General features: G+C 35.9%; 4 protein-coding genes across 5 annotated transcripts; 2 read left to right on the forward strand and 2 right to left on the reverse strand.

Annotated features, from left to right (window-relative positions):
* The first annotated feature begins 1,800 nt into the window (after positions 1 to 1,800).
* Positions 1,801 to 7,171, forward strand: LOC140825642 (protein TIC 40, chloroplastic-like). 2 transcript variants are annotated; one of them, XM_073187535.1, is made up of 14 exons: positions 1,808 to 2,131; positions 2,538 to 2,652; positions 2,812 to 2,869; positions 2,983 to 3,000; positions 3,174 to 3,447; positions 3,675 to 3,781; positions 3,866 to 3,926; positions 4,768 to 4,846; positions 5,311 to 5,351; positions 5,444 to 5,489; positions 5,946 to 6,040; positions 6,192 to 6,295; positions 6,408 to 6,455; positions 6,616 to 7,171. In XM_073187535.1, the coding sequence occupies exons 1-14, from the start codon at positions 1,927 to 1,929 to the stop codon at positions 6,673 to 6,675; spliced, it is 1,311 nt and encodes a 436-aa protein (XP_073043636.1). In that variant the 5' UTR covers positions 1,808 to 1,926; the 3' UTR covers positions 6,676 to 7,171. The 2 variants fall into 2 exon arrangements, with proteins under 2 accessions (XP_073043637.1, XP_073043636.1); XM_073187536.1 differs by lacking the exon at positions 3,174 to 3,447 and having other exon boundaries at positions 1,801 to 2,131; positions 2,543 to 2,652.
* Positions 7,172 to 7,648: 477 nt separating this feature from the next.
* On the forward strand, positions 7,649 to 10,717 carry LOC140825641 (protein disulfide isomerase-like 5-2). The gene is made up of 5 exons (XM_073187534.1): positions 7,649 to 8,062; positions 8,544 to 8,647; positions 8,813 to 9,183; positions 9,386 to 9,693; positions 9,817 to 10,717. The coding sequence occupies exons 1-5, from the start codon at positions 7,826 to 7,828 to the stop codon at positions 10,129 to 10,131; spliced, it is 1,335 nt and encodes a 444-aa protein (XP_073043635.1). The 5' UTR covers positions 7,649 to 7,825; the 3' UTR covers positions 10,132 to 10,717.
* Positions 10,479 to 13,212, reverse strand: LOC140825644 (receptor homology region, transmembrane domain- and RING domain-containing protein 2-like). Its single transcript, XM_073187537.1, has 4 exons — positions 12,863 to 13,212; positions 11,896 to 12,126; positions 11,350 to 11,754; positions 10,479 to 11,265 (listed from the first exon to the last, which is right to left on the reverse strand). Exons 1-4 carry the CDS (start codon positions 12,987 to 12,989, stop codon positions 10,733 to 10,735), a joined length of 1,296 nt encoding a protein of 431 aa, XP_073043638.1. The 5' UTR covers positions 12,990 to 13,212; the 3' UTR covers positions 10,479 to 10,732.
* A 2,782-nt stretch (positions 13,213 to 15,994) lies between these two features.
* Positions 15,995 to 20,511, reverse strand: LOC140825645 (proteasome subunit alpha type-4-like). Its single transcript, XM_073187538.1, has 2 exons — positions 20,377 to 20,511; positions 15,995 to 16,929 (listed from the first exon to the last, which is right to left on the reverse strand). Exon 2 carries the CDS (start codon positions 16,927 to 16,929, stop codon positions 16,183 to 16,185), a length of 747 nt encoding a protein of 248 aa, XP_073043639.1. The 5' UTR covers positions 20,377 to 20,511; the 3' UTR covers positions 15,995 to 16,182.
* Between the last annotated feature and the right edge of the window lie 6,233 nt (positions 20,512 to 26,744).

The raw sequence follows: 26,744 nt of genomic DNA on the forward strand, positions 1-26,744 counted from the left end.
TGTATTACTTTTTATGCTAAGAGTATTACTTTTTATTGTGAATATGGGTATGGTTGACCCGTCTCACAGATTACGATCTGTGAGACGGTCTCACGTGAGACCCACTCTTAAAACATAACGACCCTCTTTTTACGGTCCACCTAGCTAATCAGATTAAGAGACCAATCTCTGAAGCATGATGTACGAGAACATTTCTCGATAAGTCATTCATCTCAATATTTTCCTTACACTTGCATACTTAACCTAACATTATTGATCCAAAATTCGTTTTTAAGGGTGTTCAAGTATGAACTTCACGTGTTTTGATAAAAAGTACATGTTGTGCGTTGGAAATGTATAATCAATTATAATTTATAAATATCATAAAAATCCCAAGTCATAATCCAAAAATATCATCTAGGCTGTGGTCTGGGTGTTGCGACAAAAACTTTACTACCTATTGATTTTGTTCAACTCTATTCAAAATAATTGTCCACGAGTGAGGCAATTTCAAATGTCCACACGTATAATAAATAATTCATGATACACACTGTATTCTTAATTCAGCTGTCCGGATACAATGAATTTAATTCCCTTTCCTATGACGTTAGGGAAGTGTACATCCCCATTGCTCCGAATTCAAGAAATTCGATTCCCCAATTGAAGTCGACATATTTACCCAAACAACGTTGTTGGGTTTAAATTAAAGGTACTTGATCAATTTAGTCGACAAATTATAGGATCCAGTCACCCAACCATCATTACTAACAACTTTCAGACATGTTGATATCATGTTAACCACATATTTAATTTAACATTTTAAATTAAACTAAACCAAACCAAAAAGCTTCTAGAATTTGCTTAATTATTAATCCACTCGACTTACGGTACCCATACTAATTTCCTTGGATTGAAAGTTAAGACAATGCTTGGTTCCCACCGTATTATTAATTTCGAATGGACCACGAAGAGGACATCATGCTTCACGAGTAGTGCTCATACATCACATGTTCTCTATCACTATAAGTCTATAATATTTATTACAATAGAAGATTACATGGCATCTTCTTCAACATAATGAATTATATGAATCTCAAATTTAATTTTCGATGAATCTATATATTTCATTTAGAAGACGTGTAATCAAACAGTGAAACAAGAGTCATCTAACGTATGATGCAGTGACATAAATATCTTTTAACGAAAAAAGTACGAGTTCAAACTTATATAATCGGCGAAACGTATCCCTCACGATTTTGAAAAGAAAACTTGCGAAACAAGTGGAGAAGAATTGAATTGATTGATTCTTGAAATGTGGGAGGTTGGAGCTTGTGTTGGTGTCTCCTTCTACAACAGTTCTACGACGGGAAAAGATGATGTGGAGATCTTATCCATATAGAAGGATCTTTGAGGACGGGGAAATGGTGAAATTTGACCCCATGACTTTTCATGTAATCGCAGGAGTCACAATTTGTGGGCACCATTGCCAAATCAAAATTAATTTGGATCAAGAGTCTCGTGTTGATTGAGGTGTCGTGCACCGGGCATGTTGTCCCACTTGCGGGGGACTTGCATGGTTCTCCCCATATATTGCTTTTTAATTCATGTATTCTGCTATGGATCCTGCGCTGTAATATATAGAATATCCTTGGACCGTAGGCCCAAAAGACTGTATACACATTGTTTCTCTTAATATAATCCCAATTCATGGGCCATCATCATTTGAGCTGTCTCTAAAGTCCACATGATATATAGTTATTTGGACCAAGCTGTAAGCCCAAAGTCTTAAGAGAGACCCCAAGTAACAAGCCCAGGTCAATTTCATTCAAGATATTTGACCTTTGAGTTCCACAGGAGCCAACCGGCAGCTCCCACTTCTCGAGCTCTGAAAAACCGAGGTAATCCAAGATTTTCACTTCCAATTTCAGGTATTATTTTACGTGTAAAATGGATAATCTTAGCCTTGTTTCGTACCACAAAATTGGACTCGGGCTCTCTCCAAATCCTAGAAAACCATTATTCTTTCACAAATCCACCGACGGTCTTGCAAACTCATCCCAGAAAACTGGAAAAAATGCTGGACAAGCGAAATCCTGGTCTTCGCTTTCAGCTGTCTCTTTATTTCAGGGGACCAAGGCCACCAAAATTATAGGTAATCCTTCCAAGCATCCTCACTTCTTCGATGTATGTTTCTGTGTGTTCATTTTTCTGTTGCAGTTGATGATTTATTTATGTTGTTATCTTGATGAAAGATATTTGCTTTACATACTCAGGATTGTGTTCGTTTGTTAACAATGCACCTTTTCCCTGTCCAGTTTTAGATACTTAAGAACTTTGTTCGTTCTTGCACTGTACCGTGCTTTCAAATTTTATTTATCCATATATTTTCATACGTTTACACGAATTTCTGTCAGCTTTTTGTTTATTCACTTATTTTCTGTTTGTCGACCATAACTAAAAATGGGGTTGAGTCAGTAAAGACAAGCATTGCCATCTATTACCACTTTTCTCTCATGTTCTTTGCTCTTGTTTATCCTCCTATTCCCATTCTCATTCAGTGCAGGAGAAAGTTGTGCAGGACTGCTTTGCGAGCATTACTTCTTCAAGTGTCCAACAAACATCATCGGTTGGTGCAAATCCACAGATTTCAGTGCCGCCGCCTCCCTCTCAAGTGTAATATTATATAAATGTTAATTTTTCTTTCGAATCAATTTTGGCAATTGGATTATACAGAATTTGCAAGTTTGATCACCTAAGATATTGAATATGGGATTTCTTCTTGGACTTAAGTCTTATTTTTCTCTCCAACGTCCTATATCCTTCTGAAAACAGGGGGTCACCTCTCTTCTGGATTGGTGTTGGTGTTGGTTTATCAGCACTTTTTTCATGGGTGAGTACATGGTGGCTGCTTATTTCTCCTTTGAAGTATCTCTCTTATAACCAATTCTCCTTTCTACTCTATGCTAATCTTAAACCCTTTTTTCTGATGGTTTGTTTTCTCAGCTGGCTGGAAGAACAAAGGTTAGTAACTTCTACATGGCACAATTATTTCTATGTGCCAAGTATATGCATCTTTCCATCTTTTAAAAGTTAGTTTGCACATATAGTGATGATAACAGATTAACTTATGTGGCACTTGTAACTGTGATGACATGTGACGCCTCTGATATTCTCAAAATATATTTTGTTTTCAGAAATATGCAATGGAACAAGCCTTCAAAACCTTCACACAACAGATGAATGCTCAGAATAATGCATCTAATAATGCTTCCTTTTCACCTGGCGCACCCTCACCCTTTCCTTTTCCCCCAGCAACATTCCCGACAGCAGATTCAGCTAGAAAATCAAACCCAGTAACCTTGGCGTCTCAACCTTTAACTGTTAATGTACCTGCAACCAATTTGGAGGAGCCTCCATCTGTATCTGTCAATGATAGCGTGGAACCCAAGAAAGAACAAAACGGTTATGGTGTGTCTTGATCCCATATTGTCTCTAGTAGGTCTAAAAGTAGAATGCAGTTTTGTGAAGCTTAGAAAATGATGAAATTAAAAACCTCTCTCTTTTCATCGATTCTCTATCATTTTTACTGTTGTATGGAAATTTCTGGCTTTCCCTGATTCCAGTATCCGCCAATTGAACCTGCTATTCTCAATATCATAAGCGACTTAGTGCCTGAATTTATGTATTTTTTACAGCTTTTGTAGATGTTTATCCAGAAGAAACATTCAGGAAAAATGCTTTCGAGAGCTACAGAGAATCTGTTCAGACAAATTCTCATAATGATCCCCAGGCTTCTCAGTCAGTGAGTTGAACATTGATCAGATAATGCTGTGATGAGTTACTAAAACATCAGTATTGTCATAAATAATTTTTGAAACATTTTTAGGATTCTCTAAAAGGCATGTCATCAAAACAAGGAACAGGAGCTTCAAAAGTTCCCTTCACAGGTAAGTGTGAAATGTATTCCATGTTCATTCTGTTAATCGTATGTACAATTAAATTGTTAAGGTGTGAGGCAGACATTATAATTGATACATACTTCCTATGAGGTACTCAAATTTGTAATGACATACATTATATGACAGAATGTAATATAAGTAAATTCCCTTCACACGCTGGGTCCTTTTAGTTTTCCATACATATTGTGGGATGATTTTCACATAATTTATTAGCTGATATAGGATAGCCACCAGAATCTTGCGTGAAACTGACAAGCATGTCTTGATGGGTGGACCAAACCAAGCAGGATGAGTGGGCAGTGCCCTGGAGTAGTTCACCCTCCAAAATGGAAAAAAAAAACCTTTGAATTCATGTGTATTTTTTTTAAATGCAAGGCTTGCCACCTCTAAATTAAAAGAATTAACGATTTTATCAAAATATTTAGGTCCATAACACTCGTAAGTAACCTCCATGCTGTGACTATTTTCTTATCTCGTTTGTTTGATTTGTTTTTACGTTTAGGATTGGGGGTGCATCTTTTAATTCTTGGTGGCAGCATATTTTGTGCGCATCAGACCCTGCTTTAGCTCTTTACACAATTATTTCTCTCTGTTTATTGAAGAGAAGTTGGCCTTTTTAAATGAAAACCACAAGCATCGACCTAAAATTTGATTGAGGATGGATGTTTTGCACACATCCACATAATGCTCATACGTGTTCTGATAAGTTTGAGCTTTGTAATTATACTAGAAATCTATAATGCTTCTTGTATCTTTATTTTTGAGTATTCCTCTGTTTTACATTTCCTGTAAACAAGCCTAATAAGCTTTTATGCTTTTTGATGAACAGGAAACGCAAACTCTCTCTTGTCCGTGGAAGCTCTGGAGAAAATGATGGAAGATCCAACAGCACAAAAAATGATTTTTCCGTAAGATTTCATTTAGCTTTTTAGTCCGTTTCATATTCAGGCAAATGCCACACATAGATTATTCATCCATTGCTAGTGTCATCTTAATGATCTTGAAAAATTTATCAATCAATGCATTAATCTTCGTTTTGTTTGACAAACGATCTTTCTACATATCAGACACGTATTATTATTTCTGAGTTTATGACGGTTTAAAGTAAATTTTTTATTGAGTTTCAAATTGTTGGCATCAGTTATAACTTTACTTATCTCCACAACAGAGTTAGAATGCTGCCAAACGCCAATGCTAACAAGGCTTTGACTTCTATTTCATGGAACTGATTATCTAAAGTTCATCTGTACTATATACCTTCAGTTATTTGATGTTTTCTTTCATTAGACTCGGCAGACACATAAAATGTCGTGTGAACCTTCCCCAGCTTATTAATAGCATAACAATTGTTTTTTTTTAATTATCTATGCAGCTACTTACCTGAGGAGATGAGGAATCCTGCCACCTTTAAATGTGAGTTTGTTATTTGATTGGCCTTAGAATTTATGAATGCTTGGATTGAATTGTAGTGAAATGAATTGTAAAGGCTATTTTATGTGCCATAGGGATGCTACAAAATCCACAATACCGTCAACAACTTCAAGATATGCTGTAAGCGTGCATTTTCAAACTTCTCTTCGCAGTTGCTCACAAGTTCTCTGTCTGTTCTATTATGCCTGCTGTGGCATCATTTGTTTTAAAATTGTAATCCTATTTTGCTTGCTAGCTTGTATTTGGGAATTAGATGGACTAGATACTTGAATTGATATCTTTTAGCTGCACCTTTGCGTGCTCATACGCTTTCTATGAATTCAACCACTTGCGTTAAATACTTGTGTACTAGCTGTGACTACGTTTTAGTTTTCTACCAGGAATATTTTATTCATTTTCTTCAAGTTAATTATTCATACAGCAAGAATATGTCTATTAGAAGCTACTACTGGAATCAAAACCACTTTCAGTGCCACTTCTGTAGTATAATTTCCGATTTGTTGACACATCTAAATCTGTTGCATTAAAACAGAAACTGACATTTTTTTTTGACTTAATGTGCTTTAAAATCCTCAGAAACAATATGGGGGGAAGCCCTGAATGGGACAATCGCATGGCGGAATCCTTAAAAAGTTTCGACCTCAACAGTCCTGAGATCAAGCAGCAGTTTGGTGAGTATCAAAATATAGATTGTTTTGTTCCCTATTTCTCAACCAAAACTCTGAGTTTGTTCACATCAAAATCAATATCATGTCTTTTTCTTAAATCAAATATTCTTAAAATTTTATATTCATGGTTCCTCATCTTCTCTAACTGTTTCAGATGAGATAGGCCTTACTCCTGAGGAAGCCATTACTAAAATAATGGCAAATCCTGATGTTGCCATGGCATTTCAAAATCCAAGAGTTCAAGCAGCCATCACGGAAGTTAGCGTCTTCTTTGTCCTTTATCATATATTTCTGCTTGTTTTTGTGGCCTCCGAGCAAACCTTGCTATAAATTTATGCTTACAAACATTCTAATTTGGCTATTTATGCAGTGTTCTCAGAATCCCTTAAATATTGCCAAGTATCAAAATGACAAAGAGGTAACAATGAACAGTGACATATCTTGGCTTTCTGAGGACATAAACCATTTGAATTAAAATGAATACTATCTTGATGTTTCTCTCTACCATAACTTCTAGCTGTATGCTCCTGCCCTTGGGCCTTTTCCGCATTGAAGCTGATTCATTTTCTTTGTATCAGGTTATGGACGTGTTTAATAAAATAGCCGAGCTCTTCCCTGGGGTGGCAGGTTCTTCTTAATCATCTTCGTCCTAACATGAAGACCGGTGATATGATATGCCATGATTCTTGAGATTCTGCAAGCTTTTTTCTGATTTCTGCTGCATGTGTCTCTGAGTTGTGATACCCATGTGCCTCAAGTTTGCATCAACATCTCTATTTTGGAAGTTTGTCGCATTAAGATTTAAAATATCATCTTCTTCCAAACTGTCAACAAGGGTGCTATCAGTCACCTCTCCTCTCCCTTGAACAATGTTCGTTTGTTTTGTCTTGTTCCTGTGGTTGCAAATGGAGTGAAAGCATTCAAGTGCAACACCAGATACTGACTAATCATTTCAGAACATTCATAGATTCTTGGTTCAGTTTGGGTGCCAACTGTGTTAATGTAGTGTGTGATATCTCCATTTTATGATCTTCCAAGTTTTGCTTTAGACCTTTTATTTATTCTAAGCGTTCTTGTAAACAAGTTTTTTAATAAAGCAATATTTATGTGGGCAGCACTTGTTGCAATTCTGTATGGATTCAATCACAAGTTATGACCGGGTAAGCATGCGTTTTTATCTTCAAATTATAAAAGGGTGGCTTTTGATTAATGATGCATTGTTAATGAAACCACGCAAAATGTTCTCAAATTTTATCTAGAAGATATGGTCAGATGAGCAAAAAAAATAAGAAACAAGCTGTGAACTTGACCTCTTCCAAACGTTCTTGTTAAAAAGTGAACAAGTGTGGGTTTTTATGCTTTTGTTACATAATTATCTCTGGTTAGGCAGCTCATGGAATACAAGTTTTTTCAAAATTTGGATACCTGCACAAAAATGTTTTGCATATTCAGAATCACACGTGCGATTCTGAAATGAGAAGTATTTTTTTATTTTTATTTTTACTTTTTTTTTTGGTACAGACCAAGGACTACCAAAAGATCCATCAAACGCACCTAAATTGTCGTTATTATTATTATTATTTTTTAAAAATGCATCCAAATTATTAAATAAAATAAACTAAGTATTTGTAAAAGTAAAAAAATCAATTTTGCAAAAACAATAAATGTTAAATTAAAATCTTTTAAAAAAATTTAAATTAAGAGCGAAATGAGCAAACACCACCAAGGAGACCCAGACGCACTTTCTGGTTTCTAGTACTTCGATTTTCGAACTCACTGAATCGATCGATGATGCCTTCTCCATCAGCCATCTATTACTCTCTGTTTTCACTTCACGTAGTCTTGCTGGTATTGCTGCTGTTGCCTCTTTCATCCATCTGGGCATCGGAATATGAGTTCAAATTGGATGGTAAAGTCTTGGAACTACGCGATTCCAATTTCGACGCCGCCATTTCGACGTTTGATTACATATTCGTCGACTTCTACGCTCCCTGGTGTGGCCACTGCAAGCGCCTAGCGCCAGAGGTTTGTTTCTTTTCTATGTTTACGACCTCATTTCATCTTTTTATAGTCAAAATCCGATCTTGATGTGCGGTGGTGTTACTATGGCGCTTCTTCGTAGTTTATGTTACGGATTGGCGTGGTCCCAGCAGAGTTTTGAATGGGAGAATTTGAAAAACACGATTGATGATTTCTGTGGAACTCTGTAAATGGTCTCTGCGTTTGTGGCACCTTTGATTTTGACTTGCTCTAACGTGCAAAGATGAAACTAAGTTCACAGTTGAAGTGAATTTAACCAAATATGCCGCATTTTTTTCCTTACTAAATGTGGAACTGACTTGAGAAGAGTCGAGAGTACGAAGCACATGAAATGACTTTATCATGTTTTAAGCCCATCAAGGGCTATGTCTTTTTTGTTCTTCATTTCTTCTTTCTTGTCCAATTTCCGTTTATTTGGCGCATGCTAGAAAGTTGACTAATGACAGATACGAATGTTAAAATGCAGTTAGACAAAGCAGCCCTGATTTTAGCTGGACTGAAGAAGCCCATAGTTGTTGCTAAAGTAGATGCTGACAAGTATAAAAGTCTTGCTTCTAAGCATGACATTGAGTATGTTTCATAGCCTTGTGTCATATTATTATTCTGACCGCCTGGATTTTTACATTTATGCTTTCTTTTTATTTGGATGAACTTGTTAAGTTTTTGTTATCGTTCTGATATAAATTACTAAGATAATAGAGAAAGTTTTTGTAACTGTATATTTTGTTCATGCAGTGGATATCCAACTCTAAAGATATTCGCGCATGGAGTTTCTACTGAATATTATGGACCACGGAATGCTGATTTACTTGTTCGACATTTAGTAAAATTTGTTGCTCCTGATGTTGCTATTCTGAGTTCTGATTCTTCTATAAGAGAATTTATTGAAGCAGCTGGTAGTTATTTTCCTATATTCATAGGCTTTGGCTTAAACGAGTCCACAATATCAAATTTGGCTATCAAGTATAAGAAGAGAGCATGGTTTTCTGTTGCCAAGGATTTCTCTGATGATATAATGACTAAATATGATTTAGAAAAGGCACCTGCTTTGGCTGCAATTCACTTAGGCTCCAATGAACATAGCATTTTCTATGGGCCTCTTGAAGGTCAGAATGCCTCTACTTTAGTGGTTATATATTTCGATTATAGGCATAGATGCATATATATATATTCTTGAGGAACTTAGTAAATGTTATGGAAATATATGAATATTATAATCACTTACGGAGTTAAGGTACCCCTGTGACTAATCATGGACTCAAACTTTATGGTGATACTAATCGTTATTGCTCCTGCTACGAATTGCAGAGAAATTTCTTGAGAATTACATAAAACATAATTTTTTCCCTCTGGTTCTGCCATTAAATCAAGAAACGTTGGAGTTGCTTGAGGATGATCCCAGGAAAATTGTTGTAACGATATTGAATGATGAAGGAGATGAGAAATCAAAAGGATTTTTAAAAGTTCTGAAGGCTGCTGCCTCTGAAAATCGTGACTTGGTATTTGGTTATGTGGGGTTCAAGCAGTGGGAGGATTTTGCTGAATCGTTTGATGTCTCCGAGAAAACAAAGCTTCCGAAGATGGTGTTATGGGATGGCAATGAGAAATATTATTTGGTACGTGACAGCACCTTACTCTATAAAGATACCTTCACTAATTTTTGTGGTTTTACATACTTCCTATATCGATTAAGATATTGCAAACATGCATATTGATGTCGCGTTGTTGTTTGAACTAAGGTTATCGGTTCAGAGAGGATTGATGAAACGGATATGGGGACTCAAGTATCAAGATTTCTGGAAGGTTATAGAGTAGGAAGAGTTATAAAAAAACGCTACGGTGGTTCTGTCTTGATGGATTTCATAAACTCACAACTTGGAGGGAGATATGCTCTCATTCTTATATTTGTGGCATTGGTAATGGTGCTGATTCGGTCAACAAACATGGAGGAGCCTCCGACTGTGGGTATCCGAGACCAAGTTGATGATGCAAGAGACTCCACCGTGCACCCAGAAGCGAAAGACTTGCGTCGAAATGAGAACAAGGAAGACTAAGTTTATGATTACTGAACCGCAGACAATTGTGATGACTACTAACAATGGCGAACCAATTAGTTCAAGGGAAGTTAGCGCAATTTGTTTTTAGCTTCTTGTGTCTTAGTTTGTATTAAGAAAAATGGATTGTAAGAAAAATGGATAAACCTACAGTGGAATGGAAATTCCAATATTTACCACCGGTGGACGCGAAGTTGATGAAAATCTGGACGAATTTCTCTTTTTGATCTGCGCATAGCATGTAGCTTCGTGGGCTTCTTACACGACTGGAGTGCACTTTGAAAAAGTTACCATAATCGAAGAAGGAAAACAAATTGGTGAAAACAAATTTAACAGACGAAGAGGAATTAAACTAACAAAACTTAACATCCGTACCAAAATAGCCGGAAAAAGAACAAGAAAAGAAGTAAATTCACAAGGAAAAAAATGCATAAACGAAGAAACTATATATCTTATGCTACAATGTACAGATTTGTAGTCTGTCCGCAACGTAAAACCATCCACAGCTCGATAGATGTATAGATCTTCCAGTCAAATCAACTTTGTATCCTGCTGTCGTCTGACAAAGCTTTGGCAAAATCAACAATCAGAGGTACCTTCATTAGCATCCTGGAAGAGACTGGGCTGATGCAAAAGGTGAAAAGCTTGCAGCTGACTCGCTGTAATGCAGTGGATTAGGAGGCCGACTCGAAGACCCAATATAACTCGACGAAGCATTGCTTGGGCTAGGAATATATGGAGACATGTATCTGGAATTAAGAGGCGATAGCGTAGGGTAACCCAGAGAGTGAGGTGAAATCAAGTAACTGCCAAGAGATCTTTGTGAAGACATATTTCTTAGATCGACTGAGCTTCGACTTGTACTTGAGTTAGGAGATTGATGGTAATATGGGTTGTGAGGAGTGGTAGAGACAGACTGGGGACGCGAAAAGGTGGTTGATTGCAGAGGTGATTGGCTGATTAGCATGGCTGATGATCTAAAAGATGATAGCGTAGATGATTCTGGGGATGACAGTAAAGGTGTAGATTCTGATGCTGGTGGTTCACCCGTGCTGGTTCTTGCATCACGCTTGCAGACTGGACAGAATGTTCTCCATGATGTTAGCCATGCATCGACGCATACGGCGTGGAATTCTGTAATAAAAGAAGTAACTAATGGATTACAATTTAAAAATTAGAGGAAACAAATAAATGCTATAAAAATAAGAAGAGGCTTACTGTGACTGCATGGGAGAATTCTAAGCTTCTCTCCAATGTTATAGTCTTCTAGGCATATGGCACACGTACTTGAGGTACAATTGTCTTCCAAAACTGCAGTAAAATTTAGGCTTGGCATAGCTTTTACCAGGCGGCGGCTCATCCCATGAAATTCTCGTACACGAGGAGCTTGAGGCCGTTCTCTTCTGATGCGATGCCTTCGAATGAAGAAACAAGTAGCTAACACAGCAGACATGGCGAGTAACGATATGAAAGATATAGCCATAATAGCCCATGCTGAGTTTTCATAGACCGGGGATATCCATATCTCAGTATCAACAGCACCAGCATATTTTGCCAGAGTTTCACCCGAGGCTTTGGATACAAAAACCGCATTGATCTTTACACCAGCAGAATTTCCAGCCACTACATTTTACAATACCAACAATTCATGATTTTATAGCGCAAATGGATTCTAATGTTTAATCAGCAGCCTCAATTCTATAATAACAGGCAAAATGATTGATGAAATCACAGTAAAGGTGTGAGCTGAAGATAGAACAATACTTGCAACTAAATCGCCATCCTCATTATCATAGACGATGGCTGCTTTGAACCCCGCAACTTGTGCTCTCCTGACTTTCTCATCAAAGCTACATACTCCTCTGATCATTAATGCAAATGGATACCTGGTATCATTCATTTTTGTATCAATTTTATTAGTCAAAGGAGAGCATGCGTCCAATGGTTCTGCCACGTATAATGTGCCATATATTCCCGACCCTTTCACCGATGGAGCTGAAATTGCAAAAATATGTATCAGCAAACACAGAACAAATCAGGATACTGACCTATTCTATCCTTGTTATTGGGAGATTGTCTAGAATAGAAATACAGTCTTCCAAGTTCTCAAATATAAACGCACAAAAAACTAAATGTATCCAATCCTTATACTCCCATCTCACACAGTTTCTTGCTATCCATTATTGTCTGAACTCAGCCAAGAAATAAGCTAATGCCTGACAGTTTCATTAATTTGCTGGAATACACGTCCTCAATTCTATGCTAAATCACTTGATAGTAAGGACTTTGCACGTATGATCTCAAACATAATGTGGGAGAATTGGGAAGCCTTGATCATCCTTTTGCAAGAGAAGTGACCCTTCTGATTCGATAAACTTTAACACCAAATCCAGAATTCCCCAGCTAAATTTAATTTAAGTATTAAAATATATAAACATCACATCCACACAATCTCAAGATTCACCAGATAAAGTTTGTCCATCACCAGTAATTAAAATAACTTAAATTATCAACAAAGGGAAAAATATAATGGGATCTAAATAGGTCCATCATGAAAAACAAGAAACAGCTTCGACACAGAACAAGAAACAGCTTCGACACAGAAACAAAAGACTCAAATCAAGCGCATATTGAATCACCTAAGAAATCCCAAAACTACGTAATAGATTGGTTTTTCGCCACCTGATAAAAAATTCAAATTATCCACAAGAAAACAAAAAAATAAACTCACCAAAATTAGCTTCAATGTCTTGAAAGGATGAAGTAACATTGTTGCCAATCAAAACCACCTCCCCAAAAACCGTGCAAGCACACATTAAACAGAAAAGGCAGCGGAAAAATACCCAGAAATTCAACATAATTTCTAACCGCAAAGATCTCAACTTTTTTCAACAAAACCCGATAACCCCCCCGCTTTCACTCAGGACAAAATAGAACCTTTTATCTTGAAAAATAACTCTAGAGCTTTCTCAGAATCGAAACATCAGCTTCCATACTGCAGTACGAATCTTGAAGGGCTTTTGCAAACGCTTCGTACTTGGGTTGGTTCGATTTCAATAGGATTATTTTATTTTAATAATGAAAATTACATATATGCTATTTATATGTTTTGTCTTTATTTGTGTGGTGTGCTTTAATGGTGATCATCTTTGCGCTGGATGCATGAATATCCATCCAACTAATAATAAATAATAAATAAATATATACATAATATTAAATAACATCAGGAGAAATTTACGATAATATTCAATCTTGACTTTAGTTGACCAAGGAAAAATAATTTGATTTTTACTCAAACTAGTGTCCTTAAAAAATTGCCAACAATTTATTAATATCTTCAATTTGATAACAAAATTACAAAAATATCAATGCTATATTATAAACTGCAAAGAAAATATGTTGGGATCGGTTATTGGGGTAACATCGTTGAGCTATAATAGCTCGGTTCTTGAAATATTGAACACCGATGAATTAAATCGAGTTTGATATGAAATCAAGCGGAAAACACTCGAAATAATCCTTCGTAGAAACCGAATAAATATTTTATAAACCATTTAAGATATATGCAAGTTGAATGAGTAAAAAGATTTTCGGTTAAAGCATTTTATCAAACACTTGGTATGCAAAATTTTGGTATTTGAAGAACACATAAAATGCTTCAACAATGTATCTTTAAAACTAATGGAAATGATAAGTAAATGCAATAAACAAATAGACACGAATTTGTTTATGGATGTTCGGAGATTTCAAACACTCCTACGTCACCCCTTCTTCCTCTTGGGAAGGATTCACTAGAAGACTTTGATTCATACAACTCTTTGTACAAACCCGATCCGGAAGGGCAGCACCCAACTAGAACTCCTAGCACTCAAGATTGTAGGCAGCACCTCACAATCAGCATATTGTTTAATGTCTCATATGCAAAGACTACATACACAAGTTTTACGTCTTTGTGCAAGACTCACTCAACTAAACTTGTAAACTCAACTCTCTCATATATGTGTGAGTGATTGTGTGTGTGTGAGGAATTTCACACAAGGGCTTGTGCTCTCAACTAGCTGATTTCTTCATGCTAACTGCCCATGCTTTGAATCCCCTTCCAAAGCTATTGTTTGATCTTCAATATGTTGTATTTATACGCCCCAACATTAATATATACGTTAGACACAAGAATATGACCGTTTGGAAAGTTTCTGTGCTGTTTCGGGAATTGCAACGGTCAAATTCAGCAATTTTCCCGACTGGTCAACTCTGGTCAACTGGTCAACTCAACTGATCGTTCAGTTCAACTGGTCAGCAGGTCAGCAGCTGGTTCAGTTCAGCAGGTCAGCAGCTGGTTCAGTTCAGCAGGTCTGGTTCAGTTGAGTTTCAACTGGTTTGCTGAAATCAGCCTAACTGATTTCAGTTGGTGCAGAACCAGTAGCTTCATCGTCATTTATCAGCATCGTAAGCTTCGATTCAGACTTTGACTTATAAGAATGATTTGTAGATCTTTGTCTTATCTTTCCAACGCATACTGAATCGCTTCGTTTCGATAACCGAGCTGAGAGATATGACCAAAATACCACAGCTGCTCAAAGCCAACTGATTGCTGTTTTCGTGCAATCAGTTCGTCACTTCAGCGATCAGTTAGCCCTTGATAACATCCGATTTTGCCCAACTGACGTGAACGATTTGTTCCAAATTGAGTTTTATAATCACTCCAATTCGCGGATTGTCATTTGGATCATCCAGTTGAGAGATATCTTCAAAACACCGAAGCTCGCCAGAAATTTAGTTTGTGCAAAATTCAGTTTCAGCTTGCTTCTTGTGTTTGCAACTTCACACTTGAGTAAATATGTTAGAAACACAATAACAAGTTTTGTTAACATCAAAATCAAGATTGCGAACTTGAAAAGTTGCAACAAAATATATAATTTAATTTAAGCGTTTGGCATAAAAATATTAAGTTTGTGACTTATTTTTTATTTTATAAACGGTACATCATCAAAATTCTTAATTTTATTAGTAGCTTTTTTTTTTTGAAAGGAATTTTATTAGTAGCTTATTCTATTGATTATTTGTACGATTTATTCTTGAAGTGTCAAACTTTAGGGCAGGATTATTTGTAGCTTTTATAGGGTTTCTTGAAATAAAAAAATAATAATTTGATTGAGCCACGTATTATAAAATGGTGTAAGAAAATTATCCAACCACCACCAACAAGATGCTGGACCTATCCAATTTCAATTGCCTGCAATATTCTGGATTTTGATCGGGATAAGCATTCATATTTGGGTAAATATATACCGAAATTGGTTTTTAAAAAATGGGAACAACTCGATGTCTCTTATTAGGTCACATTAAAGCGACTTCAAACTAATCTTATTCATTGTTAGTCAAAGGAAGTAATCTTTACTAGAGGTGACTCTGTATTCACATGCAACTATACCTGTAAGAAATAATTGAATAAAATCGAATACAGTAGCATATAAGGCATTGTTTGTAATTACAAAAAAAAAAAAATGAGATTCTTAACTTTTTGCTTAAAAAAATCAACTTTGCATCAGCTTATGCTTAATTTAAATGAAATCTAAACTTTAACAAAAATATTTCACTAAAAAAAATAATATTAAAATTGCTTATTTATCAAACATTATTCATTTTAAATTTCAGTTATTAAAACTTTTGTATTCGGTATATCTATCTTTAATTTTCTCCACTTCATGATCTCTAAATTTAATTATTTTTTTAAAAACCATAATGTATTGCACACACGTCCTATATTTAACAACCGACAAGCTAAGTATTATTACAACTTCAAGTCACACGGGGTGCTTTTTACGGATATAATCCAAAAAATATGTATTTTTGAGAATTCGGATTCATATAATTGGGCTTCTAACAAATTATTTAACGTCATAGATAAACAACGATTCGTACAAAATACGCATGAAATAGTCTTAAGAGAGTAACTTCACATCAAATCTTTTTTGCAAACAAGAACCGATTAACATGCGTCAAGGTAATCTGACAAAAGAAAGCACGTAGCAAGTCTTGTTTTGAAACAACTCAGGCATCAGCAGCAGGTTGTGTCAACCCAGACTTCACCAACAACTTGTTGAGTTTATCCGCAGACCACACCTGAAACTTCACTTTCCCAGAAGACAGAAATATCTCCGACAATTCAAGCTTTTCTGAGTTGAGACTTGTGCTATCCATTGTCTTACTGAGCACCTTTATCGCAAGCTGTACCGCCTCTTCTCTAGTCATGTCGTCTTTGTAATCCTGCTTAAGTATAGATTGTGCAGCCTGGTTGTTAGCTCCAATTGCTGCAGCCTTCCAACCACTGAAATTCCCACTAGGGTCGCTCATGTAAAGCTGAAATCCATAATTTTTGTCCCAGCCTGCAAACAGGAACGAAACACCAAAGGGGCGGAGGCCACCAAACTGTGTGTAGCCTTGCTTGGTGTCACATAGAGACTGAACCAGTTGTTCCACTGGCATCGGTTCTTGGTAAGCATATGCATAACGCTGGGCCTGGAGTCTGGCTGTGTTGATAAGTATGTTGGCATCAGACATGATCCCAGCAACAGCACATGCTACGTGGTCATCAATCTTGTACATCTTCTCAACTGATGTTGAGGTCTCGAGCAGTTTAGAAACAACTTTCTTTTCGCCAACTAGGACAACTCCATCTGTACTCAAAATTCCAATGGCACTCCCTGCATTTCCAATGGCTTCCATTGCATACTCAACCTGGTAAAGCCGACCTTCTGGGGAAAAGATAGTTGTACGGCTATCATATCTTCGAGACATCTACCAAAAAAGATACAGAAGGTTTATCGTGTAAGAACGGAGTCAATGACTAAAGGTGCAACGATATACTTGATAAGAGGAGATAATACACCACCGCCAAAATACGGATACATGACTTACATGCATTCACTCAGACAAAATTTTAGAACTTTGCCTGACACTTCCTATATAATAAAAATGTTGAAATTATAGGTGTGGGACAGAAATAAATGGAGATAAAGTTATCGATCCACAAACACAAACCAAACACAACTGGATGGCCATCCCTTAAAGAGCGCCACATACCAACAGTGATATTTTTTGGCTTCGAATTTAGAAAAAGGAAAACATGATAAGGTCCGTGCATTCACTAGCACTGCAAGCTTCTCATACTCAATGATACACATTAACAAATTTGCTGCTACCGACATCAGCATTACAGTTAGTATGCTAATGTTGTTGACTGAAGTCACCATGCATGAAATTTCACCAACCTTATTCTTCTAAGCTGTGAAACAGTGAGGATTGATACCTGATTAATTTTGAACAAGTTCTATTTTTAAAGTTAATAGAACTTTGATGTGTGTTATTTTTACTTATTTTATTGCATTAGTTTCGTGTGTATTTGCATTGTGTGTGTGTGCATTTCATATATATTTTGTTCGTTTTAGAATTAGCATATGTATATGATCGTGTCTCACTAGTACGTGATGAATTTGCAGGTGAAATGGCCGGAGAGCTGTAATCGGGAGAGAAATACACAAGCCACGCGAGAAAGAGAGGAACGGGGCAGAAAAGTTGGCGCAAGATGGAATTCCGAACAGAAGAGTTGGCGTCCGGGAGGTAAGATTGATGTGCCTTTCAAAGACTGGATTACAGAGGACTCGGCGCTCGGGCGGTATAATCTTACCGCTCGAGCACGAGTACCGCACATGGAGAGAAAATTACAGAGGAGTTGGCAGTCGGGCGGTAGAATCTTACAGCCCGAGCGGTACTCAATTCGGAAAAGATTTTGAGGATGATTTCTTGTCTTCCGCGAGATGTTGCCAAGTGGAGGCTGCACAAAAGAACCCTTAGGGACGAAAGTTAACACACTTTTCAGCAGCCACAAAGTGGGGAGAGAGAAAAGGCTTGAAGAAAGCTTGGAGTTGAAGATTTCAAGATTTCCGGACCACGTTCTTCGCGTTTTCGTCACGTCTAGACGGTCTAGTATTTCTAGTTTAATTCTTCTTATGTAAATATCGTTTTCCTTAGTTTGATCATGAATTCTAGTAGCTGATTTTCATTATCTGTTGAAATTTAAGGGGATCCTACCCCGAAATCGAGTTTAGTTAATTCATCCATCGACTTTTGATTTATTCTTGATCGTGCTATTATTTTCATTGCGTAGTTGAAGCGTAGCTAACTTTAATAACGATTTCATATTGCGGGTGAGTTCGAGAGAATAGTCTGTGATAGGATATGAACAAATAGCATAATCCGTGGATTTACAATTTAAATAGAAATATGAAGTCGGATACACGTTGATAGTCATAGTCCAGTAGATCGAAAGCTAAGGGATTTCATAGAACGACATGCAATTCACCTTTGATAAATAATTTAAGAGATTTAATTATTTCGTTGCATTGAATTAGTTAGACATAGCTCGAGAGAGTGTGTTCAATTTGATAAGAAATCTCGTCGAAAGCGTAGATTATTGTCAAACGAATTAAGTAAATTAGAGCGGGGTAGGTGAACCGAGATTTTCAACAAATTCATTTATCATTGAATCTTTAATAAATCATTTTAGCTTATTTATTTCATCATTTAATTTGTGAATCATTTCGTTGAACTTTTATTTAATCATCGTAGTAGTAAATAATCATCTGAATTATCGTTGCCAAATGTTAAATAACTGAGAATAACAATTGCGAAATACAGTCTCTAGAGGAACGATATTCGTACTCTCATACACTATATTATTATTTGACATCATGCATTTGCGATTATTTCGAGCTTGAATATTATTAATTTTTATTAAGAATTTTACGGTGCAAGTTTTGCTCGATCAAAATTCAAGCAGGTTCAGCTACAGAAATGAACTCTAACATTGAATAAGGCATATCAAGCAATCTAAATAAGATAACTAAGTATCAAAAGACAGCCTATGCTCTTTCCATCAGGTAATTAAAACTGCTGTAACTTAAGAGTCCGCCTAAGCTGAATTATGGAGGAAGAAACTTTCGATTGTATGGAAATCATTGACCACATGCTCACATAACACATGAACTCTAAGCAGCTTTAATTGCGGGTAACCCCACAAATGAATTATCATGTGTATTAACAAACGTAAGTTCAGTTTAGTGACAAGACGAAGATGCACAGAATTAAGACCGTCGATGCCAAATAGTAGCAATATACAAAAGGCAGAACAAGTAAAAGTAGAAATATGGATGGACTAGGTGACTAGCAAATGAAGTCTATGAACCTGTTGTGATCCTACTTCATCTCCATGAGCAATTACCAAGTGGCTAATAAGATAGAGAGGTTCTCCCTTTATAAGATTAGTCTTTTGGGGTTGGGTTCTCTTCTTGGGCATATGGCCTAACATTAATGTTCTCGTTAAGATTCGACACACGAATTGGTGCTTTATGTACGGAGTAGGGACAATTATTGGGTTACGTGACTCGTGTTCATATAACAAGCTGAATTTTAGGGTTTAGAGACCTCATGGAGTTTAAAGGGGCAATGTTGTGATCCCATTCTGGTTTCACATATAATTGAGGAGTAACTAATAAATTCAAGGGACTCTCCGATCGAGAAAGTTGATTCGATTTGAGCCCTCCTCTTGGGTTACCACTATCCCAATGTCCCACCTAAGATTCCTAATAAGTATGCATCTCATCATTCAACATTCTCAAGAAAACAAATTGTCTCCGATCACCATAAAAATATGCCATCATAGCCAAAATCTAACAAGAAGAAATAGTAACTACCAACTGGTAGTGGATTCAAGCACTTAAAAGTAGGATTGGTATAACTACTTCCCGAGGCTCAAATGGGATTGCTCGGTCATTGAAGTGTTTTAGAGGTCATACGCTTTGTGACACACTCTAAAGACAGTAAACTCCAACACCATCACTAAGTTCTAGACACAATGCAGAATTATGATTCAGATATCATAAAAGTTACAAAACATAATCAATATCCGAAATAGATACAAGCCACAAGAAATATATGCGTTCATCATAAAAGATGCACAGTCCCACCAATCACATGCAATAATAATCATACAAAATGATCAAAAAGAAGAAAATTCCCCCAAAACCTGACACCAATTATTTCTTCCTTCACAAACAGGGAAATCAACCGCGGAAAAAAGTGGAAAAATACCACACATTTATCTTCCGATTACAATAACATCAATTAAAAATCTAACAACACAAAGAAACGACGGATTGATCAGAAGCCTGAAGAAATTGAACTCACTTTGCAACAGTCAATGCGAAATTGAGAGGGAGCTAGGGAACTTGGGTTACACGAAACGAAGGGGTGCTGATTTACGATTTCATAGCAAGAAGAGACTATGTGAAAATGTTAAGTCGCGTTTCCGTAACCCTTTTATCGCGTTTTATTTTCTTTAAAGATTTTAGAGTAAGGGGATAGCAACCCAAGCATCACCCACCCCAGGATTCACGGGCTGGAAAATGTGTAAATTGGGCCTATCCAGTTAACGGACTGCTACGCGATCTAAAGTAAAGGGATAGCATCCCCAAGCACCGCCCACCCCATGATACACGGGCCGGATCAAAGTTTGAAGCTATTTTTTATGCATATCGTTTGATTCGTAGAACGAGATATTTAAAGATAATTATAGTAAAACTTAATTCAAACGTCCCGTTATTCACACAAATTCATAAGAAACTAATCTTTAATTAATTTCTACTTTTTTATTCTAATTTAAGATTAGAAGAACAAAAATGTCAATTATATAAATGGTCGAATTGAATTGGATCGAGTATATTATTAGCAAAAACTTATTAGAATTAATTTATAAAAATTTGCTTGTGGTTTAAAATATCATTGTATTGAGGGATTTTACATAGATGTAAAATGTAATTCATAATCGTTCAAGAAAACAAAAGGTAGGAGTATATATTTTAAGTAGGGTCCATCTAACCAACCCTGAGTTATAAAATATTAATATAATTAACTAGACAAAAACTTGTGTGAGACGATCTCACGGGTCGTATTTGTGAGACGGATCTCTTATTTGGGTCAACCATGAAAAAGTATTACTTTTTATGCTAAGAGTATTACTTTTTATTATGAATATGGGTAGGGTTGATCCGTCTCACAGATTATGATCCGTGAGACGGTCTCACATGAGACCCACTCAATTAACTAATATTAGGACCATATTTATGGGCCAACCCTAAGTGTGTGTCTGTATATATTATATAACACAAAAATTATCGTGAAATAATTTAACAAGTCAATTTTGTATGAAATATTTATTATTTGGGTCGTCAAGAAAAAATTTAAATGCCAAAAGTACTACTTTTTTTATTATAAATATGGATAGAGTTCATCCGTATGACGAATAAAGATCTGTAATACCGTCTCAGAACAGACGTACTCATAATATAATGCACCTACATATCAGCAATAAAGAAAGATTAAATAATTCATCAACAACTTGTCCCTTACATTAATTGTAATCCTTTACGTCCTATATTTTTTGTCGATTAATTAATTGTTTTTTTTTACATCAATTCATTAATTTGTTGGCAAGGCCGCAAGGGCATGTGCCTTTCATTATTTCAAGTATAAAATCATCAAATTTTAAGTTACTTTCTTTAAAAAGCATGAAGTAATTTTTACTTCCTCTTAATATAGAAAATCACCAAGATATTCGTTTTTATTGTGGGGTTTAGAGGAAAAAGTTTTTAGAATTTTTGTTTGAAGGAATAATTTTTGAAAAATAAGATATAAGCTTGGTTTTACTCTTGGGACAATGCAATGTTATCTTAAATGCCAAATTATATAAGAAATGTAAATAAAATAGTTTTAAAGTTTTAAATAATATATATATTTTAATGGAGTATTTTGGGAATGATGAAGACTATATTTATTAAATAAACTCTTACACGATTCAATTCAAATACTTAATCAAACACAATACATTTTAAATTATCTAACTCATACTTTTACCCATAAAAGTATCAATTCAAATACTTACTTTAATATATTTATTAAATAAAATCTTGAGTGGGTCTCATGTGAGACCGTCTCACGGATACTAATCTGTGAGACGTGTCAACCTTACCCATATTCACAATAAAAAGTAATGCTCTTAGCATAAAAAATAATACTTTTTCATGGATGATCCAAATAAGAGATCCGTCTCACAAATTCGACCCGTGAGACCGTCTCACACAAGTTTTTGTCTTCAATCTTACACGATTCAATATCGTCAAAAACAATTTTTTGTAACATAATAATAATAATACCAATCATATATTATTTATTAATATATACTATATTATACTATTATACACATTAACTGACTTTTATGGTATTATGCTGAATTTTTAAAATATGCTAAAAAATATACCTCTCGATGCTCCATTTTTATGTAATAAACAATATTATAAAAACCTATTTCAGAAAATTTTAACTTATAATACGTGTCAAAATATTTTGAATTATTAAATATATTTATTTATCTTATCTACAATTTTAAATTTTAGACGACCATATCACTCTTAATAGAAAATATGAAAAAAATAGTTTGAAAATTTAAAAAATTATCATATTTAAATAATTATTGAAGAGTATGTATTTTGTGATACGGTCTCACAAATCTTTATTTGTGAGACGGGTCAACTTTATCGATATTCACAATAAAAACTAACACTCGTAACATAAAAAATAATATTTTTTCATAGCTGATCCAAATAAAAGATTTGTCTCACAAAATAACACCTGTGAGATCGCCTCTCATATATCTTTGCCATTATTGAAACGGTACACACACAACAAGTGAAGACAGACACTAGCTCATCACTCCCAAGCAATTCGATATTACTCAAGTGTCACAATTTTACTTGGGTAAAAATTTATGTGAGACGGTCTTACGAGTCGTATTTTATGAGATAGATCTCTTATTTGGGTAATCCATAAAAAATATTATTTTTTATGTTAAGAGTATTATTTTTTATTGTGAATAGCAGTAAATTTGACCCGTCTCACAGATAAAGATTCGTGAGACCGTCTCATCTTGACCTACTCTTTTACTTAATTGATGTTAAATGTTTTTTAAGTAATTACCATTTGGCTATTGATCGAATAAAAAGTCAAGCTGGGGGTTTAAATAATCACTCTCGATTAGGGTAGCAATTAAATTTTTTAGCCTAACTTTGACTACGAAAAAACAATATAATTAGCTTTCAAGATTATTATGTATCCGAAATCATAGACATCATAATTAAAGAAATTCAATGATATATGCGATAATTTATGGCGGCCCGTTTGTCAACTTTATACTAATTACTCTCACTTACCTGCAAATCGCACCACATTGCGTAATTTTCAGTAAATGGCCATCGCATAAGATCTACGTATAAGACACGCACTAAATACATATAATAAAATTCCCACTTGTTAATTAATGATTAATGCATAAATTTAATTACTAAAACTTTACATCATGGCTAAAGACAAGTTGTGATCTTGTCCCAAAACGAAAAGGGGGTCGAAACATGGATCAAAGCTAAGGGACCATCGGGGCTAACTTGAGCGTCGGTCGAGCCGATTGTAATGTGGCTTTGATTTAGGTAGGCAGACAATTGATTCCGAGATCGCGCAGGTTCTCTTGCAAGAAGTGTACGTGTTAATGCACCAGAATCCATCGCTTAAAGTTGTTGAAATTTTGGAGCAGCAGTTTGATCCATTCCCGTGATGGACAAGGTTTGTGTCATCATGATCATGGTCGCCATCCTTGGAACATTCGACTAAGGCTGCAAAGAATGGATCCCTTTCGAATCTATTGCCGGAGTGAATATGTTTCTGTTTTTGGTTGTGAGACTTGTTGGTGGAGGAGTTGGAGTTTCCAGCCGGCGGCAATGGGAGGAGATTCCCCGAGGATTCGTGCATTTTAGCTACTAATTGGTGCTTGGGGATTCCGGGGATTTTTTCCCAAGAAAATGGAACTCCGCCGTTGAAGTTGAGTGGGGTAGAGATTAGACTAAATGGAGGGTATTCGTTGCTGAAGGAAGAATCCCATGAATTCGACGTGGAGGACGATGAAAATGACGCTGTCCGTCGGCCCGATAGGCGGAATCTTGAAGTGGGATACGGTGGTTCTTCCTCATCTGGGAGAATTTGAGAGTGAGTAGAAGCCATAGATAACAAAACGGTCCCAAAAAGTCAATTACTTTTCAGCAAAGAGAGTTATTTATATGAGTAAGTCTCATGTGAGACCCTCTAATGGATCTTAATCTGTGAGACGGGTCAACCCTGTCTATATTCATAATAAAAAGTAATACTCTCAGCATAAAAAGTAATATTTTTTCATGGATTATCCAAATATCACAAAATACAATTCGTGAAACCGTCTCACACAAGTTTTTGTCACTATATAACTAATGTCCCCAAAAGAATCTCTGTCATAATCTATATAAAAAAAAATAATTAAAGAGCCGGCCGGCAACCAATTCGTTTCTTGATCACGCGTCTAATCTTGTCTGACTCTCTCTTTAAATTTATTACTCACTAATTAGAAACCATTAATTTATGTATAAATAAATGGGATCACCAAAATAATTGATTGAAACTGAAAAGGAATTAAAAAGCAAGAAATCAGTACGAAGAAACAAAGTCACTCGGTAGATCAGTAAGAAGATTTTTAAAGGCCTACCTTTGTTAATTGTCTCATATCAGTCTTGGAGTTGTATATATATGGGCTTGGACAATCCTCCCCCCTTGAGCTAGTTTTTGGGGTTGAGTTATGTCCAAGTTTCAATCTTAACATAGTATCAGAGCCAGGGTTCCACCGTTATGTGTTGGACTGCCTACAATTAGGCCACCCGTTCTGCCCATAATTGGGTCATTTGTAAACTCCACACTACATATGTTCATTTCTGGGCGTGAGAGGAGTGTGTTAATTGTCCCACATCGGTTGGATACATAACCTTGGAGTTGTATATATGGGCTTGGACAATCCTCCCCCTTGAAGTTGAGTTGGGTCCAAGTTCCAATCTTAACATGGTATCAGAGCCAGAGTTCCACCGTTATGTATTGGACTGCCTACAATTAGGCCACCCGTACGTTCTGCCCATAATTGGGTCATTTGTAAACTGGGTCATTTGTGGGCGTGAGAGGGATGTGTTAATTATCCCACATCGGTTGGGTACATAACCTTGTAGTTTTATATATGGGCTTGGACAATCCTCCCCTCTTGAGCTAGTTTTTGGGGTTGAGTTAGGTCCGATTGCTTGGACAATCTTCCCCCCTTGAACTAGCTTTTGGGATTGAGTTAGGTCCAAATTCCAATTTTAACGACCGTAACCATAAAATTCAAAATTCTAGAACTCTCATCATGAATTTATTTAGGCCCGTGACGATACTAGCTTGATTCTTGACTATTCAAACCTGCGCATTCAGGTTCCTAACCATGATCGAAGTCTGTTTCTGTATCTAGTCCTATAATTTTAATTTCTTTCGGATAAATGCAAATGAATATAAATACAACAGTTCTTGCGAAGATAGTTGAATTTGAACTATTGGCAATCCAGTTTTTGAACAATCACAATCGAAGTTTAATACACTGTTGAGAAAGCCACACGAAGCGGCAAGTCTGCACAAGATGGAAGAAAGTCCCTTGGCGTGTTCATTAAAATGTGAGGATATATTGAGAATTATTTTCGGTGAAATATAGACTACTAACCCGTGTATCTGTATAATCAATCGGTTTGGTCACACTTGTTCCACTCCGACTCTTTCTTTAACTTTCAAAAAGTTGTCATTGTCTTATTGGTAGGGAAAAAAGCCCATTTCTTTTTACACCATTTACCATACTTTTCAGTAGCAAAATTCATTAGTGAAACCACCTTGTTATCATTAATTACTAAGGTGGGGATCGGGGATAGTATCAATGAGCTTGAAACTAGAAAGTGCATCAATTATTTTTAGGACGCAGTTGTGTAATGACTATCTTAGGTAAAATAACTATGACATCTCAACGAGGTTATAAGATTGTGTACATACGAGATTATATAGTCGATGAAGAGTTAAAATATTTGATAAGTACTACTCATATTAACAAAATACATTTTTTTTGAGAGCTTATCACATACAAAAAAAAAAACTACAAAATTAAGCTTGTTTAACTTATTACAATTCAATGGTTTTGAGCTAAAGTTGAGCTAAACCTTAGGAGTCAAGAAGCTGCATCTTCATTTCGATAGCTCATCACATAAGAATTTCAAAGTTAAGCGTGCTTCACTTGGGGTAATTCTGATATGGGTGACTTCCTGGGAAGTTTCCTTGGGTGCGTGTGAGTGAGGACATAAACACGCTGGAAAGACTTGTCTTGAACAGTGAGGACAGTCGTCGAATCTGGGGCGTTACACTAATTTTGCGCGGTTTCAAAAATACTATAGCTAAACATCCTGCTGGGTACCATCTGTCTCGATTCAAATTTAACGACGGTTTTTCTAAAACCATTAACAAATCAACAACGATTTGTCAAAATATCATCTCCAATAGAACGATTTTTTAAAACTTCTCTAAAATATTGACGGTGGATTTAGCAACGATGAATTTTGCAAAGTTTCTATTGCTGAACCTGGAGT

Source organism: Primulina eburnea, chromosome 3 (genome assembly GCF_022965805.1).
Source record: "Primulina eburnea isolate SZY01 chromosome 3, ASM2296580v1, whole genome shotgun sequence".
Classification (NCBI taxonomy): domain Eukaryota; kingdom Viridiplantae; phylum Streptophyta; class Magnoliopsida; order Lamiales; family Gesneriaceae; genus Primulina; species Primulina eburnea.

Bases quoted from the DNA above. Each gene is read 5' to 3' on its own strand.
- LOC140825642 (XM_073187535.1), top strand. From the start codon at position 1,927: ATGGATAATCTTAGCCTTGTTTCGTACCACAAAATTGGACTCGGGCTC. The intron at 2,132-2,537 runs GTAATCCTTCCA...ATTCTCATTCAG, and splicing joins CAAGGCCACCAAAATTATAG to TGCAGGAGAAAGTTGTGCAG. The intron at 3,782-3,865 runs GTGAGTTGAACA...AAACATTTTTAG, and splicing joins ATCCCCAGGCTTCTCAGTCA to GATTCTCTAAAAGGCATGTC.
- LOC140825641 (XM_073187534.1), top strand. From the start codon at position 7,826: ATGATGCCTTCTCCATCAGCCATCTATTACTCTCTGTTTTCACTTCAC. The intron at 8,063-8,543 runs GTTTGTTTCTTT...GTTAAAATGCAG, and splicing joins GCAAGCGCCTAGCGCCAGAG to TTAGACAAAGCAGCCCTGAT. The intron at 9,184-9,385 runs GTCAGAATGCCT...TACGAATTGCAG, and splicing joins TTTCTATGGGCCTCTTGAAG to AGAAATTTCTTGAGAATTAC.
- LOC140825644 (XM_073187537.1), bottom strand. From the start codon at position 12,989: ATGTTGAATTTCTGGGTATTTTTCCGCTGCCTTTTCTGTTTAATGTGT. The intron at 11,755-11,895 runs GTATTGTTCTAT...TGTAAAATGTAG, and splicing joins GGATGGCGATTTAGTTGCAA to TGGCTGGAAATTCTGCTGGT. The intron at 11,266-11,349 runs GTAAGCCTCTTC...CTTTTATTACAG, and splicing joins AATTCTCCCATGCAGTCACA to AATTCCACGCCGTATGCGTC.
- LOC140825645 (XM_073187538.1), bottom strand. From the start codon at position 16,929: ATGTCTCGAAGATATGATAGCCGTACAACTATCTTTTCCCCAGAAGGT.